This window comes from Grampus griseus (assembly GCF_964374135.1).
Source record: "Grampus griseus genome assembly, chromosome: 1".
Taxonomy (NCBI): domain Eukaryota; kingdom Metazoa; phylum Chordata; class Mammalia; order Artiodactyla; family Delphinidae; genus Grampus; species Grampus griseus.
In genome coordinates this window covers 67,642,554-67,661,558 of record NC_139017.1, presented here as the reverse complement: position 1 = coordinate 67,661,558, position 19,005 = coordinate 67,642,554, and the positions used below count along the sequence as shown (strand labels likewise).

The 19,005-nt window shown below is 42.4% G+C and overlaps 1 protein-coding gene across 1 annotated transcript in view; it reads right to left on the bottom strand.

Moving 5' to 3' along the window:
* Positions 1–11,938, bottom strand: part of CD244 (CD244 molecule) — a gene marked incomplete at both ends in the record, with an annotated part of 28,774 nt that extends 16,836 nt beyond the window's left edge. The window contains one exon of the mRNA XM_082667282.1: positions 11,878–11,938. Coding sequence (XP_082523408.1) covers positions 11,878–11,938 — 61 coding nt within the window. The remainder of the gene's footprint in view (positions 1–11,877) is intronic.
* Between the last annotated feature and the right edge of the window lie 7,067 nt (positions 11,939–19,005).

The window sequence follows — 19,005 nt, the reverse complement described above, 5'->3', positions numbered from 1 at the left end:
TATATTCATATAATGGACTGTTACCTAGCAATGAAAAAGAATAAACTGGGACTTCCCTGATGGCGCAGTGGTTAAGAATCCGCCTGCCAATGCAGGGGACATGGGTTTGATCCGTGGTCTGGGAAGATCCCACATGACGCAGAGTAACTAAGCCCCTGTGCCACAACTATGGAGTCTGCGCTCTAGAGCCCACATGCCACAACTACTGAAGCCCACACACCTAGAGTCGGTGCTCCGCAACAAGAGAAGCCACCACAATGAGAAGCCCATGCACCGCAATGAAGAGCAGCCCCCGCTCGCCCAACTAGAGAAAGCCCGCACGCAGCAACGAAGATCCAACGCAGCCAAAAATAAATTAATTTTTTTAAAAAAAAGAAGAATAGACTACTTCTACAAGCAAAAATGTGGATGGATCTTATCGACTTGGTTATTAATAAAGGAGCCAGACACCAAAAGGTATACAGTGAATGATTCTACTTATACAAAATTCAAAATCCAAAAAAAACAAATCTATGGTAAAAGGTTAGAATATTGGTTAACTCTGAGGAAATTATCAAGTAGGAGGGGACACAAAGAACACTATTGGGGTGCTAGAAATGTTTTACATCTTGAGATGGGTGGTGGTTACATGTACATACATATATAAAAGTTCATCAAGCTATTCACTTAAACTTTTTGTACATTACTGTAAGTTATATCTTGATAAAAATACAAAATGTAAAAAAGGAGTAATTACCACCTCTCAGAGAGCTGTTCTGATCATTAAACTAAGTAAAATGTACTTTGATAAGAGCAAAGTAAGATGTTGCCACTGTGGAAACATTACCACAGCAAGAGTGGAAAAACAGGAGATTTCTGCACTCATCTTTTGGCGAAATATTAGAAAATTCTTCCTGATACTTACTCAAATGACAACCAGAAATCAGTGGGTCAGAAATTCTCACAGGTAAAATAGACTAGAAAATAGGTTGGGCAAATTTACAGATTGACAAAGATGTTCTAAACCCAGGTTCCAGGTACATCTATAAGAATCAGTGAGCCCCTTTGAGGCAATGGGAAGACTATTCACTCCTATATTCAACAATTATTTATTGAATACTCTCTGTGTGTCAGGTATTGCTCTAGGGAGGATATCTTAATCTCAACACTTGACATTTGGAGCCTGTTAATTCCCTGTTGCAGAGGAAGCGGGAGCCGTCCTGTGCATTGTAAAGATGTGTAACATCATCCCTGGCCTCTACCCGCTAGATGCCTGCACGCCTGCCCCATTCATGACAAACAAAAAAGTTTTTAGACATTTCCAAATGTCCCCTGGGGGGCAAAATTGTCCCCACTTGAGAACCACTGCTCAAGGGCATTGGACTAGAGGGGTGAGCAAGAGATACAAGGTCCCTGCTCCCATGAAGCTTACACTCCAGTTGGGGTACGCACCATAAATAAGTGAAAAATGAGACAAGATCCTTTCAGAGAAGCATAAGTGCCATGAAGGTAGTTTTAAAAGGTGATTTAACAGAGTGACTGGTAGATTCATGGCCAGAGAAGACCTCTCTGAGGAGGTGACATCTGAGCTAAGAAATGATCGATATGAAGGATCCAGCCAGGCGAAGAGCTACAGAAAAAACATTCTGGCTAGAGGGAACTGCAACTTCACAGCTCCTCTGGGGACAGGGAATCAAGCAGAAGGTGCAGCCCTTAGGCAGAATATTAGAGATAGAAGAACTAAGCAAGATGGTCTTAGTGGTTGGCAGCATTTGCAAAGAAATACATGCATATGGTAAGTCTTAATTTCCTAGAAACAGGACATCACCTTCACAGACTATAGAAATGGGAGATGATAAAACAACCAAATTACATTCAAGAGATTAACCCAGGCAAGTAGAGTTGGGGAGAGTTGCAAATAGAATGGTACACAGAAAGATAGAAATGCCCCCCAAACGTAACAAGCAAGTGCTAAAGGAAGATATGGAACTCCCAAGACTGGGTAACTGGCAATAGCAGTGTCAGTCATATGAAGGGTCAAGGGTAAGGCTCAGTAGAGAGGGAGTCACACCAATGGATACATATTTCATTGACCAGGCACGGGGCTAAGTAATGGGCATCTAAAACTCCACCCCACCTCAGGCAGCAAAAGGGCTGAGACTACAGATGGATCTGGAGTATCCCACAGGAGCCAACTCCAAGAGCGACACGAAATGCCAAGTTTAAGGGCTCCAGGATGGGTGACAGAAATGCTTGTCACAAAACCAAAATCTATAGTGCTGGGCTGGATTTTAAATAAGGAATGAAAGCCAAATCATAAGAAGAGAACAGGACCAAAACAGAAGCATATAAGTGTAATATGGGAGCAGTGAACAGCCCAGGTTACTGGTGCATGCACAGGTGCATCTTACTGGCCCAAAGGCAGGGAAGAAGTTCAGCCAATACACCAAACAAAGCTTTCCAGGTTGCTCAGAGTTGGCATCTGTCATGATTGCTGTTGCTCATATCATATCTGTAAGTAGATATTTGTAATATCACTCCTATTTTGAGAAGGGGACTATTAAGGGCACTGGGCAAAGACGTAAAGGAAAAGTCACAATCTCTGTTTTACTGTGCTTACAGTCTAGAGGAAGATAAACCTAAAACAGCCAACTAAGACTTGATGTGAAATGTGCTATGGGGGTATGCCCAAGGTGTGACACAAGCATAAGGAAAGCATGCTCTACTCTTCCCTGGAGCATTAGGAGTGACTTCCCAGAGGAGGTGAGCTAGGTGCTGCCTGGGGCACCCAGGCCTGCCAGGAGGATTGAGAAAGGAGTATGGAAGAGGGCATCACAGACAGAACAGCAGCATTGTTACAGACACCCATACTTCTGGCTTATGGGTCTGCTAAGGATGGTAATAAAGCTCTCTCCAGCAGGTCTGGAGAGTGGAGTGATAGAAAATGAGTTTAATTTTTAGGGGGTTGTGATGGTTTTATTTTATTTTTAACTTTTATAAAATTGAGAGGTAGCACAAATATTAAAGGGTGCCTAAAATATAAATGCATAGTACAATGAATAATTATAAAGTAAACTCCTGAATAACCACCATCAGATCAAAACATAGAGCCTTCATTCTGGTTCTCCTTCATCATGACAAAACTGAATATAGGACTTCCCTGGTGGCACAGTGGTTAAGAATCCGCCTGCCAATGCAGAGGACACAGGTTCGAGCCCTGGCCCGGAAGATCCCACATGCCGCAGAGCAACTAAGCCCGTGCGCCACGACTACTAAGCCTGCGTGCCTCAACTACTGAAGCCCATGCGCCTAGAGCCCATGCTCCGCAACAAGAGAAGCCACCACAATGAGAAGCCCACGCACCGCAATGAAGAGTAGCCACCACTCACCGCAACTAGAGAAAGACGGCGAGCAGCAATGAAGACCCAACACAGCCATTTAATTAATTAATTAATTAATTAATTAATTAATTAAAAACTGAATATAGAGTATACAAGGAATGATTAAGTTATGAACTAAACTATTAAATTATTAAGGAATCAAATGTGTGATCTACACTCCTGATGCTATACTGCCATTGTAGTCATTTTTTAAATATACTATTCTATTATATTTTCATGTAAATTGTATTAGTTTATGCACTTAAGAAGGGTTTGTCTCCAACTAAAAAGGAGCTAGGAAAGAAGCTACCGCAGGAAGAACACCACCTGTTATTTTGGTTTGCTGGTTTGGTTTTTGTGAGATAATGGAAATATATACATTATTCTCTCCCCCCAGTTCCTGGCACAGAGTTCCTGAAATCCTTATAATTTCTCAGTGATAAAAGCATCTCTTGCTTTAGTATTTAGTCTTTGACCCCATCCCTGACATGGAGCTCCTAAAACCTTTGTAAATTCCTAAGTAACAAGAGGGCCAGGAGCATCTTTTATTCTATTAAGATGACTCTGGATGGACTCCTGGGTGGGAGGGGCTGACCACAAAAAAGGCCAAGCCATGATTAAAAGCTTGGAATTTTCAGCCCCATTCCCCACCCTTCGGAGGAGGGATAGAGGCTGGAAATGGAGTTAATAGTTAATAACTGATCACACCTACATGAGAAAGCCCCTATAAAATCCCAATAGCACGAGTTTAGGGGAGCTACCAGTTTGGTGAACCCCAACTCCAAGGGAACAGAAGCTCTCTTCCAGACCTTGCCCTATTTATCTCTTCATCTGGCTGTTCATCTGTATCCCTTATCATATCCATTAATAAACTGGTAAATGTAAGTAAGTGTTTCCCACTCTTCTGTGAGCTACTCCAACAAATTAATTGAATCAGAAGAGGGGATCACTGGAACCTCTGATCTACAACCTGGGCTTGAGACTGGTGTCTGAAATGGCAGAGGGAGGTAATCTTGTGGGAACGAGCCCTTAATCTGTGAAATCTAACACTGTCTCCGGGCAGATGGTGTCAGAATTGAGTCAAATTGTAAGACACCCAGCTGGGGCCACAGAGAGTTGCTTGGTGTGGGGAAAGAACCACACACACATTTGGAGACCAGAGGTATCAGAAGCGAAGTGTTCTGTATGAGTAGTAAAAGAGACACATGGGAAAGAAAGACACAGTAGGGAAAAACTGGATGGTATTCCAACATAGATTTTTACATGGGAGGATAATGAACTAAGAGTGGAAAGCCAACAGAAAAGGAGCAATTGAAGAAAGATCAGAGATATCGTGAACTGGGCAGGTCCTGGATGACCTACCAGATGAAGCCGTGATGTCCAGAGCACACGGGGAAGGACAGACTAAGGAAAGGAGGAGAGCTCCCTAATGCAGAGCAGAGGTGAATGTGGTCATTTACGGGCACAGATGAGGTCAGTTGATGTTGAGGGATTGTTGGTGAGGTCGGCAGAATCCCTAATTGGGGCCTCCATTTACTTGGAGAAGGAGAGTGTAGGCTGATAAAAGCTATGATGATGGAACGGGATCCTGAAGAGATGGTGAAGGTTTGGAATCAGCCCTTTGGAGAAAGGGGAAAGCTGTGGATCAGAAACAAGAATTCCCAGGACAGTGGGGACCCAGCTGAAATTGAAGGCTCTCAATCTGCAGTCGCTCTTTGTTGTTGAATTTTCTTCTGCAGCCCTCAACAGCCCAGTGTGGGGAAAAGGAAGATATTCAGGGTGAGACAGGGCTAGACAGGGATGGCGGTGGGGTGAGGCTGGAGTGGGAGGATACAGCAGAAAGATGAGTGGGCAAGGTACTATGTAGTGGGTATTGTGACTGAGGCAGAAAGACCTCTGTCCCTGTCCCAGAGGGGCACATATGCCAAATGGAGAGACAAGAAATGGCAGTATGAAAAGATAGCTTCAACACAAATTCTCACATGCTTAGTGAGAGGTGGAGGAGGCCCTGACACGCGGCGGATTGCTCAGAGCGGAGAGGCCACAGCAGATTCCGGTGGTCAGAGCAGGCCCCAGGGCTGCTGCTACCTCTGTTGTTACCACTCAACAGCTTTGGGGCCTCTCTTCCGGTGGTTAGGAAAGAATGGGGTGAAACAACTCTGCAGAGGGAGGGCAGAGGTCAAGTGATTAACTCCACCACCTCCTCAGGAAGAAGAGGGAGGCCAGCACAGAGGACGGTCAAGGAGACGATCTGACCCAGCAGTGAGTCCCGCTCAGCCCCAGAGCTGGGTGCAGAAGCTGCAGCCTCCAGAGTCCCACAGTGTCCACTGTCAGCTCAGCTTCCTCTGACCTTGACCTGCTGGTCGGAGGAAGGGCGAGATGGGAAGAAGGTTGAGGCCTGAGAGCCTGGGAGAGGGGACAGGGGAGAGAAAAGAAAACTTTCAGAAAAGTGTAACTTCCCCTAGCCAACAAAGGATGTTGAGGTTTTCTCAGCTCAGGGTTATGCCACCAGGCTTGGAGTGAAGGCAACAGAAGGGGTTCCTGATGGGGTCTGGGTGGATAAAGCTCAGTGAGATCCCAAAAGTGCTGGGGCAGGGCCGGCCCTAGTCAAGGCAAAATTATAAAGTAAATAAAATCCCCTCCAGGTCCACAACCCAATTCATCACCTCTCTTCTTCTTCACCTAGCCCCACCCTGGGGGGCTTCCTCCTGGCTATACTGACTCCATCTCTCAGACGATGCAACCCCTTACCTCTGTCAACTTACCTAGGCTACGTCCCACTCTTTGTATCAGTTAACTGAATCATCCCATTTGTAATACTGTCTTTCTCCAAGATGACAAGAGCATCTGCTTCTCACGTCTCCTCGTTCAAACCTGTTTTCCCTACTTCTGTTTAGGCTGTTCCCTCTGCTTAGCTTGTCCTTCTACCTTACCCCTATCTCCTGAACTCTTATTTGTCCTTCAAGGCCACTTCCCCAGTGTCCCTACCTAGGAGGACTCTCCATCTTCTTTGCACCCTTTGTGCTCTAAATATATCTTGCCTGTCGGAGACACTTAGCATTTAGCATTTGCTGTCTTCCCTTAGAGTTGATATTGTACAGGTCTCTTTTCCTCTAACTATCTGAAAGATTCTTAAGGATGGAACCAATGTGTGTTTCATCTTTGTTTCCTCCACAAAATCTTGCATGGTTCTTGGAACATAGTAAGGGTTTAATGAAGTGTTCAGTTGATTAATTAATTAAATTCAGCTCCCAGAAATGACTCTCATGTAGGAATTTCGTGCAGTATACCAGGGAAGCCAGAACAGACATGGTTCTCTTGGCTTTGACTTTCACCTTTCAGGCTCCACACCCCTGCACTTTCATTTCCCATTTGCAGGTCCTCAGAACAAGCTGGTGGCCCTGAAACTTGGAACTCTCACGCACTGCTTGGTTCAACCACTTTGGAAAACAGTTTAGCAGCAACTACTAGAGGTATATCTACATACCCAGTGCTTCTACCCCAACAGACATGCATGCACTAAAAGGCTCATAGAGGACTTCCCTGGTGGTCCAGTGGTTTAAATTCTGAGCTTCCACTGCAGGGGGCGCGAGCTCCATCCCTGGTTAGGAACCAAGATCCCGCATGCTGAGGAGCTCGGCCTAAAGACTCTTAGCAGCGTGATTATAATAGGGAAAAAAAAACCTTGAAACAACCCAAAGGTTCATCAGTGGTAGAATAGATTAATAAACTATTATACAGTCATACAATGAAATACAGCCACGAAAACGACCAGCTGCAAGTGATAGCACAGATAAATCTCATCAGATGTTGAGCAAAAGAAGCCAATACAAGAGTATATACTTTATGATTCCATTTATATATAGGCAAAGCTAACCAATGATGTTAGAAGTCAGAAGAGTGGTTGTATTTGTGGAAGAGGGTGGAGGTAAGGAAAGGAGGGAACATGTGGTAAACACACAGGTGTTTTCACTTAACAATAACTCATTGAGTTGTACGTTTATAATTTTGCACACTTTTCTTTTTTTTTTTTTTTAATAATTAGCCATGCCTGTACCAAAGCATTTATTTTTTTCAACCAATGTTTTTTTTTTTTTTTGTAGATATTGGGGGTAGGAGTTTATTAATTAATTTATTTATTTTTGTTGTGTTGCGTCTTTGTTTCTGTGCGAGGGCTTTCTCTAGTTGCGGCAAGGCGGCGGGGGGCGGGGGGCACTCTCCATCGCGGTGCGCGGGCCTCTCACTGTCACAGCCTCTCTTGTTGCGGAGCACAGGCTCCAGACGTGCAGGCTCAGTAGTTGTGGCTCACGGGCCTAGTTGCTCCGTGGCATGTGGGATCCTCCCACACCAGGGCTCGAACCCGCGTCCCCTGCATTAGCAGGCAGATTCTCAACCACTGCGCCACCAGGGAAGCCCCATTTTGGGCACTTTTCTGCACACGTATCATGAAGACAATGGCCCAGCTATCTCTGGAGGGATTTCTATAGAAATGGTTCCCTCCAGTGGTGCTGCAGCCCTGAGTTCTCTGAGTCCTGATCTCTCTCCTGTGGACAGATACTTCACTATTCACACTTTGTCTGAGGGGGAGTACAATAAGGAAAAAATGGACAAAAATAAATCCAGCCTTTTTAGAACTTGTCTGGATCCCAGCCAGAGCAGTTGCGATCAGTGACTCCTTCCTGAGAAGTGAAAGTTTCAACACAACCTGTGGGAACAGCCTGCGGCCTTCAGAGCTAATCTGTGAGATGCTGCCCCTGCCCCTTTTTTTTGGTCCAGCACGTCTCACCCCAGACCTTGTGGCCCCTGGGCATTTATAGCCTCTGGTGTGTCCTTTGTAGTTTCTTCAGAATGTATAGCCAAAATCTGAATTTAGGGCCCAAAATGAACTTTAGGGCCCAAGACCACTCTTATGGGCAGTGATTTGAAGGTCCCTTGTCCCCAAACCATCTGACACAAAAATTATCCCTATCTTCCTCTAAGATGCCTGAAAACAATTCATTTATTCACTCAACTAACATGTTTTGAGCACTTACTGTGTTGGGCACTTCGTTGGGCACTAATCACAGCTGTAATTATGTACTGATGGATAAAAATGGTGTAGGCTCCATAAACAAAGGGGCCGTGTACTTAATCACTACTGAATCCTAAATATCTTGTCCAGCACCTGGTGCAGAGCTACTCAAAACATATCCAGGGAAGGAATGGGAATAGAGAGGGAGGTGCTATTGTGAAAACAGACTGCTTTACATTACGATGTAATCATGTGATTAAATGTCTTGAATACATGTTTCTTTAAGTTAAAAATGTTGAAGTCTCCCTAAGATCCTGGTTATGATAATGAGAAACCCTCAGAAAAGGGTCACACATGAAAACTTTATCATCTTATCTGAAGATTCTCTAACTCACTTTCTATTCAATTAATTAAAGTCAACAAAAGATTACTGAATAGTCTATCCTCTTTACTCTGACTACAAAACTAAGTGAAATATATGCCCTGCCTCCAAAGAGTCGACTAACATGAGCATTCATTTTGGAGGACTTGTTATAACTCAGCGTTTCTCTAAACACTTTATATACTATATCTCATCTAATCCTCACACATCTCCCAGGAAGCAGGCACCGCTGTTAACTTCATGTTATGAATGAAAAATTGAGAAACAAGAAGTTAGTTAACTTCCTCAAGGCCACAGAGGTAGTTAGTATTTACATGCTTTAAAATCTAAAACAGTTTTCCCAATGAAGCTTTCTGGTAGGCAGATAAACTCACTTTATTCCATGGATTATTTAAAGTACTCATTCATTCAATAAATACATAGTGAGGGTCTACTTGTGCCAGATACTGTTCTAGATGCTGAAGATACAGCAGTGAACAAAACAAACAAAAGCCCTGGCCTCAAGGATCTTACATTCTAATGAGGTAAAGAAGAGCCTAGGAGATAGAAAATAAGACAAATAAGTAAACATATAGTACGTAAAATGGAGACGAGCATTACAGAGAAAAATAAACGAAGAGGGAGAAAGAAGTTACAGGATGAAGGGGTTGACATTTTTAGTGGGAAAGATATCACTGCAGAAGTTGTATTTGAGCAGAATGAGGAAGGAAGCCTCATGGCAAATGAGGGAAACGCAGCATTCTAAGTGGAGAAAACAGTGCAAAGCCCCCAAGTGGAACATGCGTAAGGACCAGCAGGCCAGCGTGGCTGAAATGCAGTGAGCAGACCAGAGAGGAAGGGGCAGTGGTAAGGGAGGCCAGATCACGTGGGCCATTGTAAAATATATGGCTTTTACTCTACGTGAAGTGAGAAGCCTTTGGAAGACTTTTGCAATGCTCAAGAGTGCTATGAGCCTCTTACACATATGTGATGCATATTACATTCTTCAGTAAACCAAGTCTTAGAAAAAATGTTTCACTGTCATTGTACCACCTGATGGGATGCACTGAAAAAGACATGCCATCACTTTCATGGTATTCCTGCCAAAAGTGCATGACCTAAGTCTTATGACAAAACATTAGACAGACTCAGATTGTGGAACCCTCTAGAAAACAACTGACTTGTATTCGACAAATGTCAAATTCATAAAAGACAAAGAAAGGAATAATTGTAGATTGAAGATGACGAAAAAGATATAACAACTGAATGCAATACATGATCCTGATTGGATTCTGGTTGGGGAAAAAAGATGTCGTATAGCACATTTGGGGGACAGCTGGTAATATTTAAATATGGACTGTATGTTTGATTGTATCTATGTTAAATTTACTAAATTTGATAACTGTGCTGATATGTGATATGACATGGGAACATCCTTGTCCTTAGAAGATGTGTGCTAAAATAGTTGAGAGTAAAGGGACATGATGTCTGCAACTTACTCTTGAATATTCCACAAAAGTAATTATTATTATACAGCTATACACACATACCTATATTTGGAGAGAAAGAGAAATAAGGCAAATGTGATAAAATGTTAACAACTGGTGAATCTAGGTGAAGGAAATACAAAAATTCTTTGGGCTATTCCCTGAAACTTAAAAATCATTTTCAATTAAGAAGTTTAAAAATTGAACTAAATAAACAAAGCAGTTTCAGTCAGCTTACATGAGGTCAGACCCACAGACACAGGGCATAGCAAGAAGAGAGAGAAGTTCCCTAAGACCAAAGTCCATCCCTCCCTCTGCTCAAAGAATCACTCGCCAGGCTCCCCACTACCTCCCACCAATGGGTCTTGTCATAGCCACACCCAAAGAGAGCACCACAGCCCTGGGAATGGGGATGGAGGGAGCATCGTCTTCCTGCCACTTGGGCTCATGATCTGAGTCAGCCTCAACGTTCTGTCCCTCCCACCCCCAGAGCCAGGCATCAAAGCATGTGGGTCCTACCTCAGCTTTCAAGGCTACTTAGCCCAGGTTCCAACCTAGCTCTCTTACCTAGGATCCTGCGTCTTTGGGTCCCTCCAGCCCACATGCATGAGCCCCAGTCTCCAGACTGCTCTCTCTGCTCCCTGTTCCTTATTACACCCTGCCCTACTCCGCCTGTACTCATTACAAAAGCCAGAGCCTGGAATGTGTCTTCTTGAAGGATACCAAAGTGCTCAGGGGCTCAGTGATTGAACTGAGTACCCAGGGATGGCTTCTAACAGGCCTTGCACAAATACTTCCTTGTGCCTCTGTTTCTTCCCTTTGCACAAAAGTGTGCCCTCCTCTCACCGCACCCCCCACTCATGATGTCCCTCAAAGAGTCACTGATCTAAAATGCAGGCTCCGAGTCTCAGAGCATCCTAGACTTAGGGTTGGAAAAAGAAGGGGAACCTGCTTCCCACACACACAAACATTAGTTGGCCCAGGGCCCAGCTGACAGTTATCAGTTTGCTATGGAGCTTCCTTATACTGTCTCCTTCTCTTCCCTTCCCCTCACCCTGCCCCCAGACAACATTTCCCTAATAATTCTCAGGCTCCCATGGCCTCTGGGCTGCTGGGAGAGCTGAGGGATGAGGGACCAGGCCATGCTGGTAAGGCCTCTGTTCTGGCCTTGGCCTCATCCTTCCCCTCTCCCCTCTCCCTTGCCAGGGCTCAGCTCTCCTGCCTCAGAGAATAATCTGTCAGTCTCTGAGCTCCAGTACCCCTACTTCCTTGGAGAAACCCAAGCTCATGGCCACTTCTCCTCTCTGCTGGTAATCGCACCAAATTAGAGGATATTTCCTTTGTCCTTCTTACAGCCAGCAGGGAGGATACTTTCTCCCCACTAGACAGAAAGGAAAACTGAAGCCAGTGGAAAAGACTTACCTTGCCTGAGGTGGCCTGGATTGCTTGGCCAGAGGTGCTTCTCAAGGACCTCCCAACCCACTGCCAGCCTTTGCTCTCTGACCCAGCCTGTCCAGAGCTGCGGGGAACTGTTCAGAGTCACAGTTCCAGGTCACCAATGTAAGCAGCACAACCCAGAGGCTCTGGACACTGATCTCCCTGAAGACCACGGCCCCTAGTCCATGCCAGCCCCACCCCTGCCAGGCTAAGCCTCCTTACCTTGGCCCTGATGCCCCTTGATGAGCAGAAAGAGTGTGAGGGTAATTGCTTGCCCCAACATCCCCACAAGACAGAGGGATCAGGCCGGGTCCTCTCCCACCAGATGCTCTGCCCTGCACAGGCTCAGCAGCCACCCATCAGCAGGAGGCTGACGGAGAGCAGAACGGCCTCGCTCCAGCCACAGTTTCCTCAACTTGAGGCTGTTCTCATTAGCTGAACACTAACAAGGCCGTTGAGGAAGCCCCAGTCCCTGGACCTGGTCTGATAGTTCCCGCAAGCTAAACTTGCAAAGTCTGCCTCAAGTGGGCGGGTGTTCAGAGTTCACAGTGACTCACAAAACCAGCTTCAATATCTTGTCCCAAGCTCTGCCCCAGCCCAGCTGCTTTGTTTAAAGGACAGATGCCCAAGAAATTTTCCAATTCTATGCATCCTACTGGCAATGTGGAGGAACCTACATGGGGGCCAAACAGCCATCATCAGAGCCTGTCCCATCCCAACAGACATTGCGAAGGTGGAGGGGAGAGGGTTTGGGAAGGATGTGGACTGAGAAGTGGAACCCTAGATAAGTGGGTGAAATGTTGAAGAAGACAAGTAAGGGGCACTAGAAAAATCTAACAGGCCTGGGGAATCTCTGCAAGTTGATACCAAAGTTTAAGCATATGCAAATTAATTTTTTTTTCTTAAGAATGTGCTTTTGCCCTAGTTTCCTATCTGTACTTCTAAATTCCCTCCCTTCTTCTTTTTCTACTTTCCCGTAATAGTTCTTTATTCCTTCTCTCAGCTTCTCTCACCCAGACAGGATGTAGACCCATGTTTGCTTCCCCCAAGCACGCACTTTGATTCCACCCTCCAGAAAGGCCAGGTAGCATCTGATCCTCTTCATCCCGCCAGGGAGAGGTGGAGGCATCCCATCTTTCTCAGAATGCAATTGCTTTGAGACCACACCCCAGAGTTCTATGCCTTTCTCTTTCTTCTGCTTTCCCCTTAGCAGAAAATACTTTCAGTTCACTTCAGGTCAGTCTTTCTTCTCCTTTTCAATCTTTTGATCCATTTCCAGTCACCCTGTCTGAAGCTGGGCTAAGGGGAGGCAGACTGAAAGCCTTGCCTGCCAAAAAAGGCAGCAGTGATATTCCGGATGGAGCACTGGATTTGGAGTCAAAGATGTAGACTTGAGTTCCATTTCAGCAACACACAGCCTGTGTGATCCTGACCAAATTATTTTCTGAGCCTGTGGGCTCAACAATACTTGGCTCCCATCCCTTACAAGGTAGTTTCAGAATCAAATTAAAAACTGTACCTGAGAGGATGAGTGTAAAAAACTCTGGACAACGGTAAGGTTTTGTTTGTTTTCTTAAACAGAGACCGACACAGATTTTTCCAGCTAATCTAATGGTTATCAGCTCTTCTCTCATTTTTCTCCTCCCAAGGGGCAGTCCTCAGTCCTGGGAAATTTCCTCAGAGTTGATCTGGCCATGCCCTTGACCTTAGGAACTGGTGCTCAAGGCATGATAAAATAAGGAAGAGTAAATTTCCTCCCATTAAAGATGGAGGACAAGGGCCATCTGTTCAAAGCAACTAATGGACAACATTAATTAGGAATCTGGTTCACCACTCCTGACCCCAGCACCAGCTCCATCCTCTTCCCACCAGTCACGTGGATGACCTACCATCCCCTGGAAACTGAACTGGAAGCAGATGTACCACTTTGTGTCTTGTGGCCCTTACCATACTCTACCCCATGATAACTGCTACTTGTTCTACACACTGCCCTGCCTGACCTTGAGCTCTTCTACATGAAGTCTTTTCTCTCCTTAGTTTAGTGTTTCCAGAGCCTGGCCCAGTGCCTGGCTCTTAATAGTTGGTTATAGACTGTTGAGTGCTGAAGGAATGAATGAGTTCCCTAGAGAAAGCATTTCCCTTCCCTCTGAGATACACTAGTAAACTAAGTCACCATGGTCCCTGCCTTCATGGAATTTATATCTTGCCCTGCAGGATCCTTGTACAAAGAGCCATTCTGTGTAATCCAGCCACTTTAGTATGAAGACCCAAGATGCTACAAAGTCCACATAAATTCAGAAACTCCTGTATTCCCATTTCCCATGCATATTCCCCAGGTCTTTGTAAGTCTTGGACATTTAACGGTCAGTGACCATCCAAGAATTAATGTTTCATCAACCCTCACCCACTCATCCTTCTTTTTCTCAAATCACACTTTCACCATGTTTCAAGGAGTCAAGTTCATTCTAGTATATCCCAGTTACAACACTGATGAGTCCCCAAATCCACTCACTTCTTTTTTTTTTTTTGGATGACCACAACAAAAGCAACAATGATTGCATTTACGAAACACACTCATACTATGTCATAATATTGACATTCAGTCCAGGAATCCTCCACTGTAACAGCTCCTTTACTTTGCAGTGAAAATTGATTTGTATATTTTTTGTCTCTGAGTCCTTGTGGGATTTTCTTTTTTTATTCAAACAGAAAGTCACAAAAATTATAATCATCCTCATCAGTTCACTCAGTCCCATGTAATTAATTTGTTTTTTCATCTTTTGTTAGCACTTTTATGAATTCATCAGTTTTCCATTAGAGTTCTGAAAATGCTTATTCATTCAGTTCAGGAGTATAGTCAGTTACCAGAAACCTGTACTTGTCAGTCTTTTCCATGGATTCCGTGAAGATGAAACCCTTTTATAGGAACATTTTTGCAAAAGCCTCAGAGTACACCCAGAACTGTCTGTAAATGACAAAAGACTTAAAAATGACCATGGTTAAGGATTTGATGAAAGTTCATAATAATGCAATTGACAAGGAAATTTAGTTATTTCTGAGATATACATTTTAAAGTAATAGCTAGAATTATGACTTATAACATTATACCAGAACATATAATATTTTTAGAAATTTCACGTAATGTCTGAAACAATCCACCCACTTCTGAGACTAATTTTAAATTTGGGGTCCCTAAGACCACCTTCAACTTTGATAATTTACTAGAAGGCAATTTAATAGTAATCATTAACATGTTAAATACATATGCCCTTTCACCTAGCAATTCCCCTCTTTGAATTTACCCACAGAAATACTCTCACTAATACTTTCACAAATGCCCAAAGATAAGCAAGATTCTTCCTTATAGCATTGTTAAGTAAAAAATCCTAAATAACCTAAAGTTAATCAGTGGGGAACAGTTTAAAAATTATGGTGTATTCATTCTATACTACAGTATATTAAGAAGACTTTTAAGAGTAAAATAAATGTCTACATACTCACATGAAAAGAAGCTTAAGACATTCACAAAACCATCTGCATAATATAGTTCTCTTTAGGTGGACAAACTAATGTGTGTGTATTTATGTTCTCTGAATGGTTGTAAATGCAAAGAAACATGCCTGGGGAAAAATATTCATGTTGGGGACTTCCCTGGTGGCACAGTGGTTGGGAATCTGCCTGCCAATGCAGGGGACATGGGTTCGAGCCCTGGTCCGGGAAGATCCCACATGCCACAGAGCAACTAAACCCATGAGCCACAACTACTGAGCCCGGGTGCCACAACTACTGAAGCCCACACACCTAGAGAGCCCGTACTCCACAACAAGAGAAGGCACCGCAATGAGAAGCCCGCGCACAGCAACAAAGAGTAACCCCCGTTCTCTACAACTAAAGAAAGCCCGCGTGCAGCAACAAAGACCCAGCACAATCACAAAAAAAAAAAAAAATATATATATATATATATATATATATATATATATATATATTCATGATGGCAACCTTTAGATAAAGAAACAGAATTTTGGGTAGAGGTGAGTGAGTGACTTTTACTTTTTATTCCACATATACTTCCTGTCCAGAACTTTTTACAATAACTATATTACATGTGCGATGATTTAAAATACCAGTTCTGCAAGTTCCCAGGTTTTCAACTACATAACATAAGATCAATGTATTAGTGAGGCTTTCCAGAGAAACAGAACCCATAGGAGATATATAGACATAGATAGAGAGATAGAGATGGAAATGGAGATGGAGATAAAGAGATTTATTATAGAGAACTGGCTCATGAAATTATGGAGGCTGGCAAATCCCAAATCTGCAGAGCCAATGTCTCAGTTTGAAGGTCATCAGGCGGGAGAATTTTCTCTTACTTGAGGGAGAGTAAACCTTTTTTTTTTTTGGTCACTCAATATGTTCTGCAGTACTACACGACCTGTGGCTGGTTGAATCCACGGATGCAGAACCGCCTGTATGAGGGGCCAACTATAAAGTTATACTCAAATTTTAGACTTTGGTAGGGGCGGGATCAGCACCCCTAACCCCCGCATTGTTCATTTTTCAAGGGTCAACTGTATAGTATAAATCAGAATCTGATTTAGCATCCAATTTTATACTTAAATTGTTACATTTGAGTGTTTTGCAAAATGGAAAAGAAAACATAATGACTCTAGGTGCCCTGCCACCTAGTTTGTGAATTGCACCTACTTTGTGAATTATAAATTTAGAAGATCAAAATTGAGGTCTGAATGATAAGGTAATTTGTGCAAGCCAATGTTCCCTTTAATTTTTTGAGTTGTGGTACACTGGCACCTCTGAAAACAAGCACATGTGATCAAAGTTTCATACTGCAGTTAGGAACTTAAAACCAAATTATCTTGTTTTTTTAATGATATGAACATTCGCAATAAACCATAAATGAAATTTTCTTGACATGGCAAACTCTATTCTGGAGGATTTTCTTTTCTCCACATTGTTGTTTGTCTGTCATGTATAATCCATATCAGTGCTGACAGGTTTTCTGATTCCATGTGTGGTTACATCTACTACACAGGTTACACATGTCCACATACCCACATATTAGACCACAAAAAATCTTTCATTGTTAGTGTATAGGAATGCAAGAGATTTCTGTGCATTAATTTTGTATCCTGCAACCTTACCAAATTCACTGACTAGTTCTAGTAGTTTTCTGGTTTCATTTGTTTCTAGAATCCTAGCATCTTTAGGATTTTCTATGTATAGTATTATGTCATCGGCAAACGGTGACAGTTTTACTTCTTCTTTTCCAATTTGTATTCCTTTTTTTCTTTTTATACTCTGATTGCTGTGGCTAGGACTTCCAATACTATGCTGAATAATAGTGGTGAGAGTGGACATCCTTGTCTTGTTGTGATCTTAGAGGAAATGCTTTCAGTTTTTCACCATTGAGAATGATGTTTGCTGTGGGTTTGTCATATATGGCTGTTATTATGTTGAGGTCGGTTCCCTCTATGCCCACTTTCTGGTGAGTTTTTATCATAAATGGTTGTTGAATTTTGTCAAAAGCTTTTTCTGTATCTATTGAGATGCTCATAGGGTTATTATTCTTCAATTTGTTAATATGGTGTATCACATTGATTGATTTGCATATACTGAAAAATCCTTGCATCCCTGGGATAAATCCCACTTGATCATAGCATATGATCCTTTTAATGCGTTGTTGGATTCTGTTTGCTAGTATTCTGTTGAGGATTTTTGCATCTATGTTCATCAGGAATATTGGTCTATAATTTTCTTTTTTTGTGATATCTGTGTCTGGTTTTGCTATCAGGGTGATGGTAGCCTTGTAGAATGAGTTTGGGAGTGTTCCTCCCTCCACAGTTCTTTGGAAGAGTTTGAGAAGGATAGGTGTTAACTCTTCTCTAAATGTTTAATAGAATTCACCTGTGAAACCATCTGGACCTGGACATTTGTTTGTTGGAAGGTTTTTAATTACAGTTTCAACTTCATTACTTGTTCTTGGTCTGTTTATATTTTCTAATTCTTCCTGGTTCAATCTTGGAAAGTTGTACTTTTCCAAGAATTTGTCCATTTCTTCAAGGTTGTCCAATTTATTGGCATAAAGTTGCTTATAGTAGTCTCTTATGATCTTTTGTATTTCTGCAGGGTCAATTGTAATCTCTCCTTTTTCATTTCTAATTTTATTGAGTTTAGTCCTCTCCCTTTTTTTCTTGATGAGTCTGGCTAAAGGTTTATTGATTTTGTTTATCTTCTCAAAGAACGAACTTTTAGTTTTATTGATCTTTGCTATTGTTTTCTTTGTTTCTATTTCATTTATCTCTGCTCTGATCTTTATGATTTCTTTCCTTCTACTAACTTTGGGTTTTCTTTGTTCTTCATTTTCTAGTTGCTTCAGGTGTAAAGTTAGATTGTTTTTTGGAGATTTTTCTTGTTTCTTGAGGTGAGCGTGAATTGCTATGAACTTCCCTCTTAGAACTGCTTTTGCTGTGTCCCATAGGTTTTGGATCATCGTGTTTTCATTGTCGTTTGTTTCTAGGTATTTTTTTATTTCTTCTTTGATTTCTTCAGTGATCTCTTAGTCATTTAGCAGTGCACTGTTTAGCCTCCATGTATTTGTGTTTTTTACTGTTTTTTTCCTCTAATTGGTTTCTAATTTCATAGCTTTTTGGTCAGAAAAGATGCTTGATATGATTTCAGTTTTCTTAAATTTTCCAAGGCTTGATTTGTGACCCAAGATGTGATCTATTCTGGAGAACATTCCGTGAGCACTTGAGAAGAAAGTGTATTCTTCTGCTTTTGGGTGGAATGTCCTAAAAATACCAATTAAGTCTATCTGGTCTATTGTGTCATTTAAAGCCTGTGTTTCCTTATTTATTTTCTCTCTGGATGATCTGTCTATTTGTGTAATTGGGGTGTTAAAGTCCCCCACTATTATTGTGTTACTGTTGATTTCTCCTTTTATGGCTGTTAGCACTTGCCTTATGTATTGAGGTGCTCCTATGTTGGGTGCATAAATATTTATAATTGTTATGTTTTCTTCTTGAATTGATCTCTTGATCATTATGTAGTGTCCTTCCTTATCTCTTGTAACAGTCTTTATTTTAAAGTCTATTTTATCTGATATGAGTATTGCTGCTCCAGCTTTCTTGTGATTTCCATTTGCATGGAATATCTTTTTCTATCCTCTCACTTTCTGTCTGTATGTGTCCCTAAGTCAGAAGTGGGTCTCTTGTAGACAGTATATATAAGAGTCTTGTTTTTGTATCCATTCAGCCAGTCTGTGTCTTTTGGTTGGAGCATTTAATCGTTTTACATTCAAGGTGATAATCGATATGTATGTTCCTATTA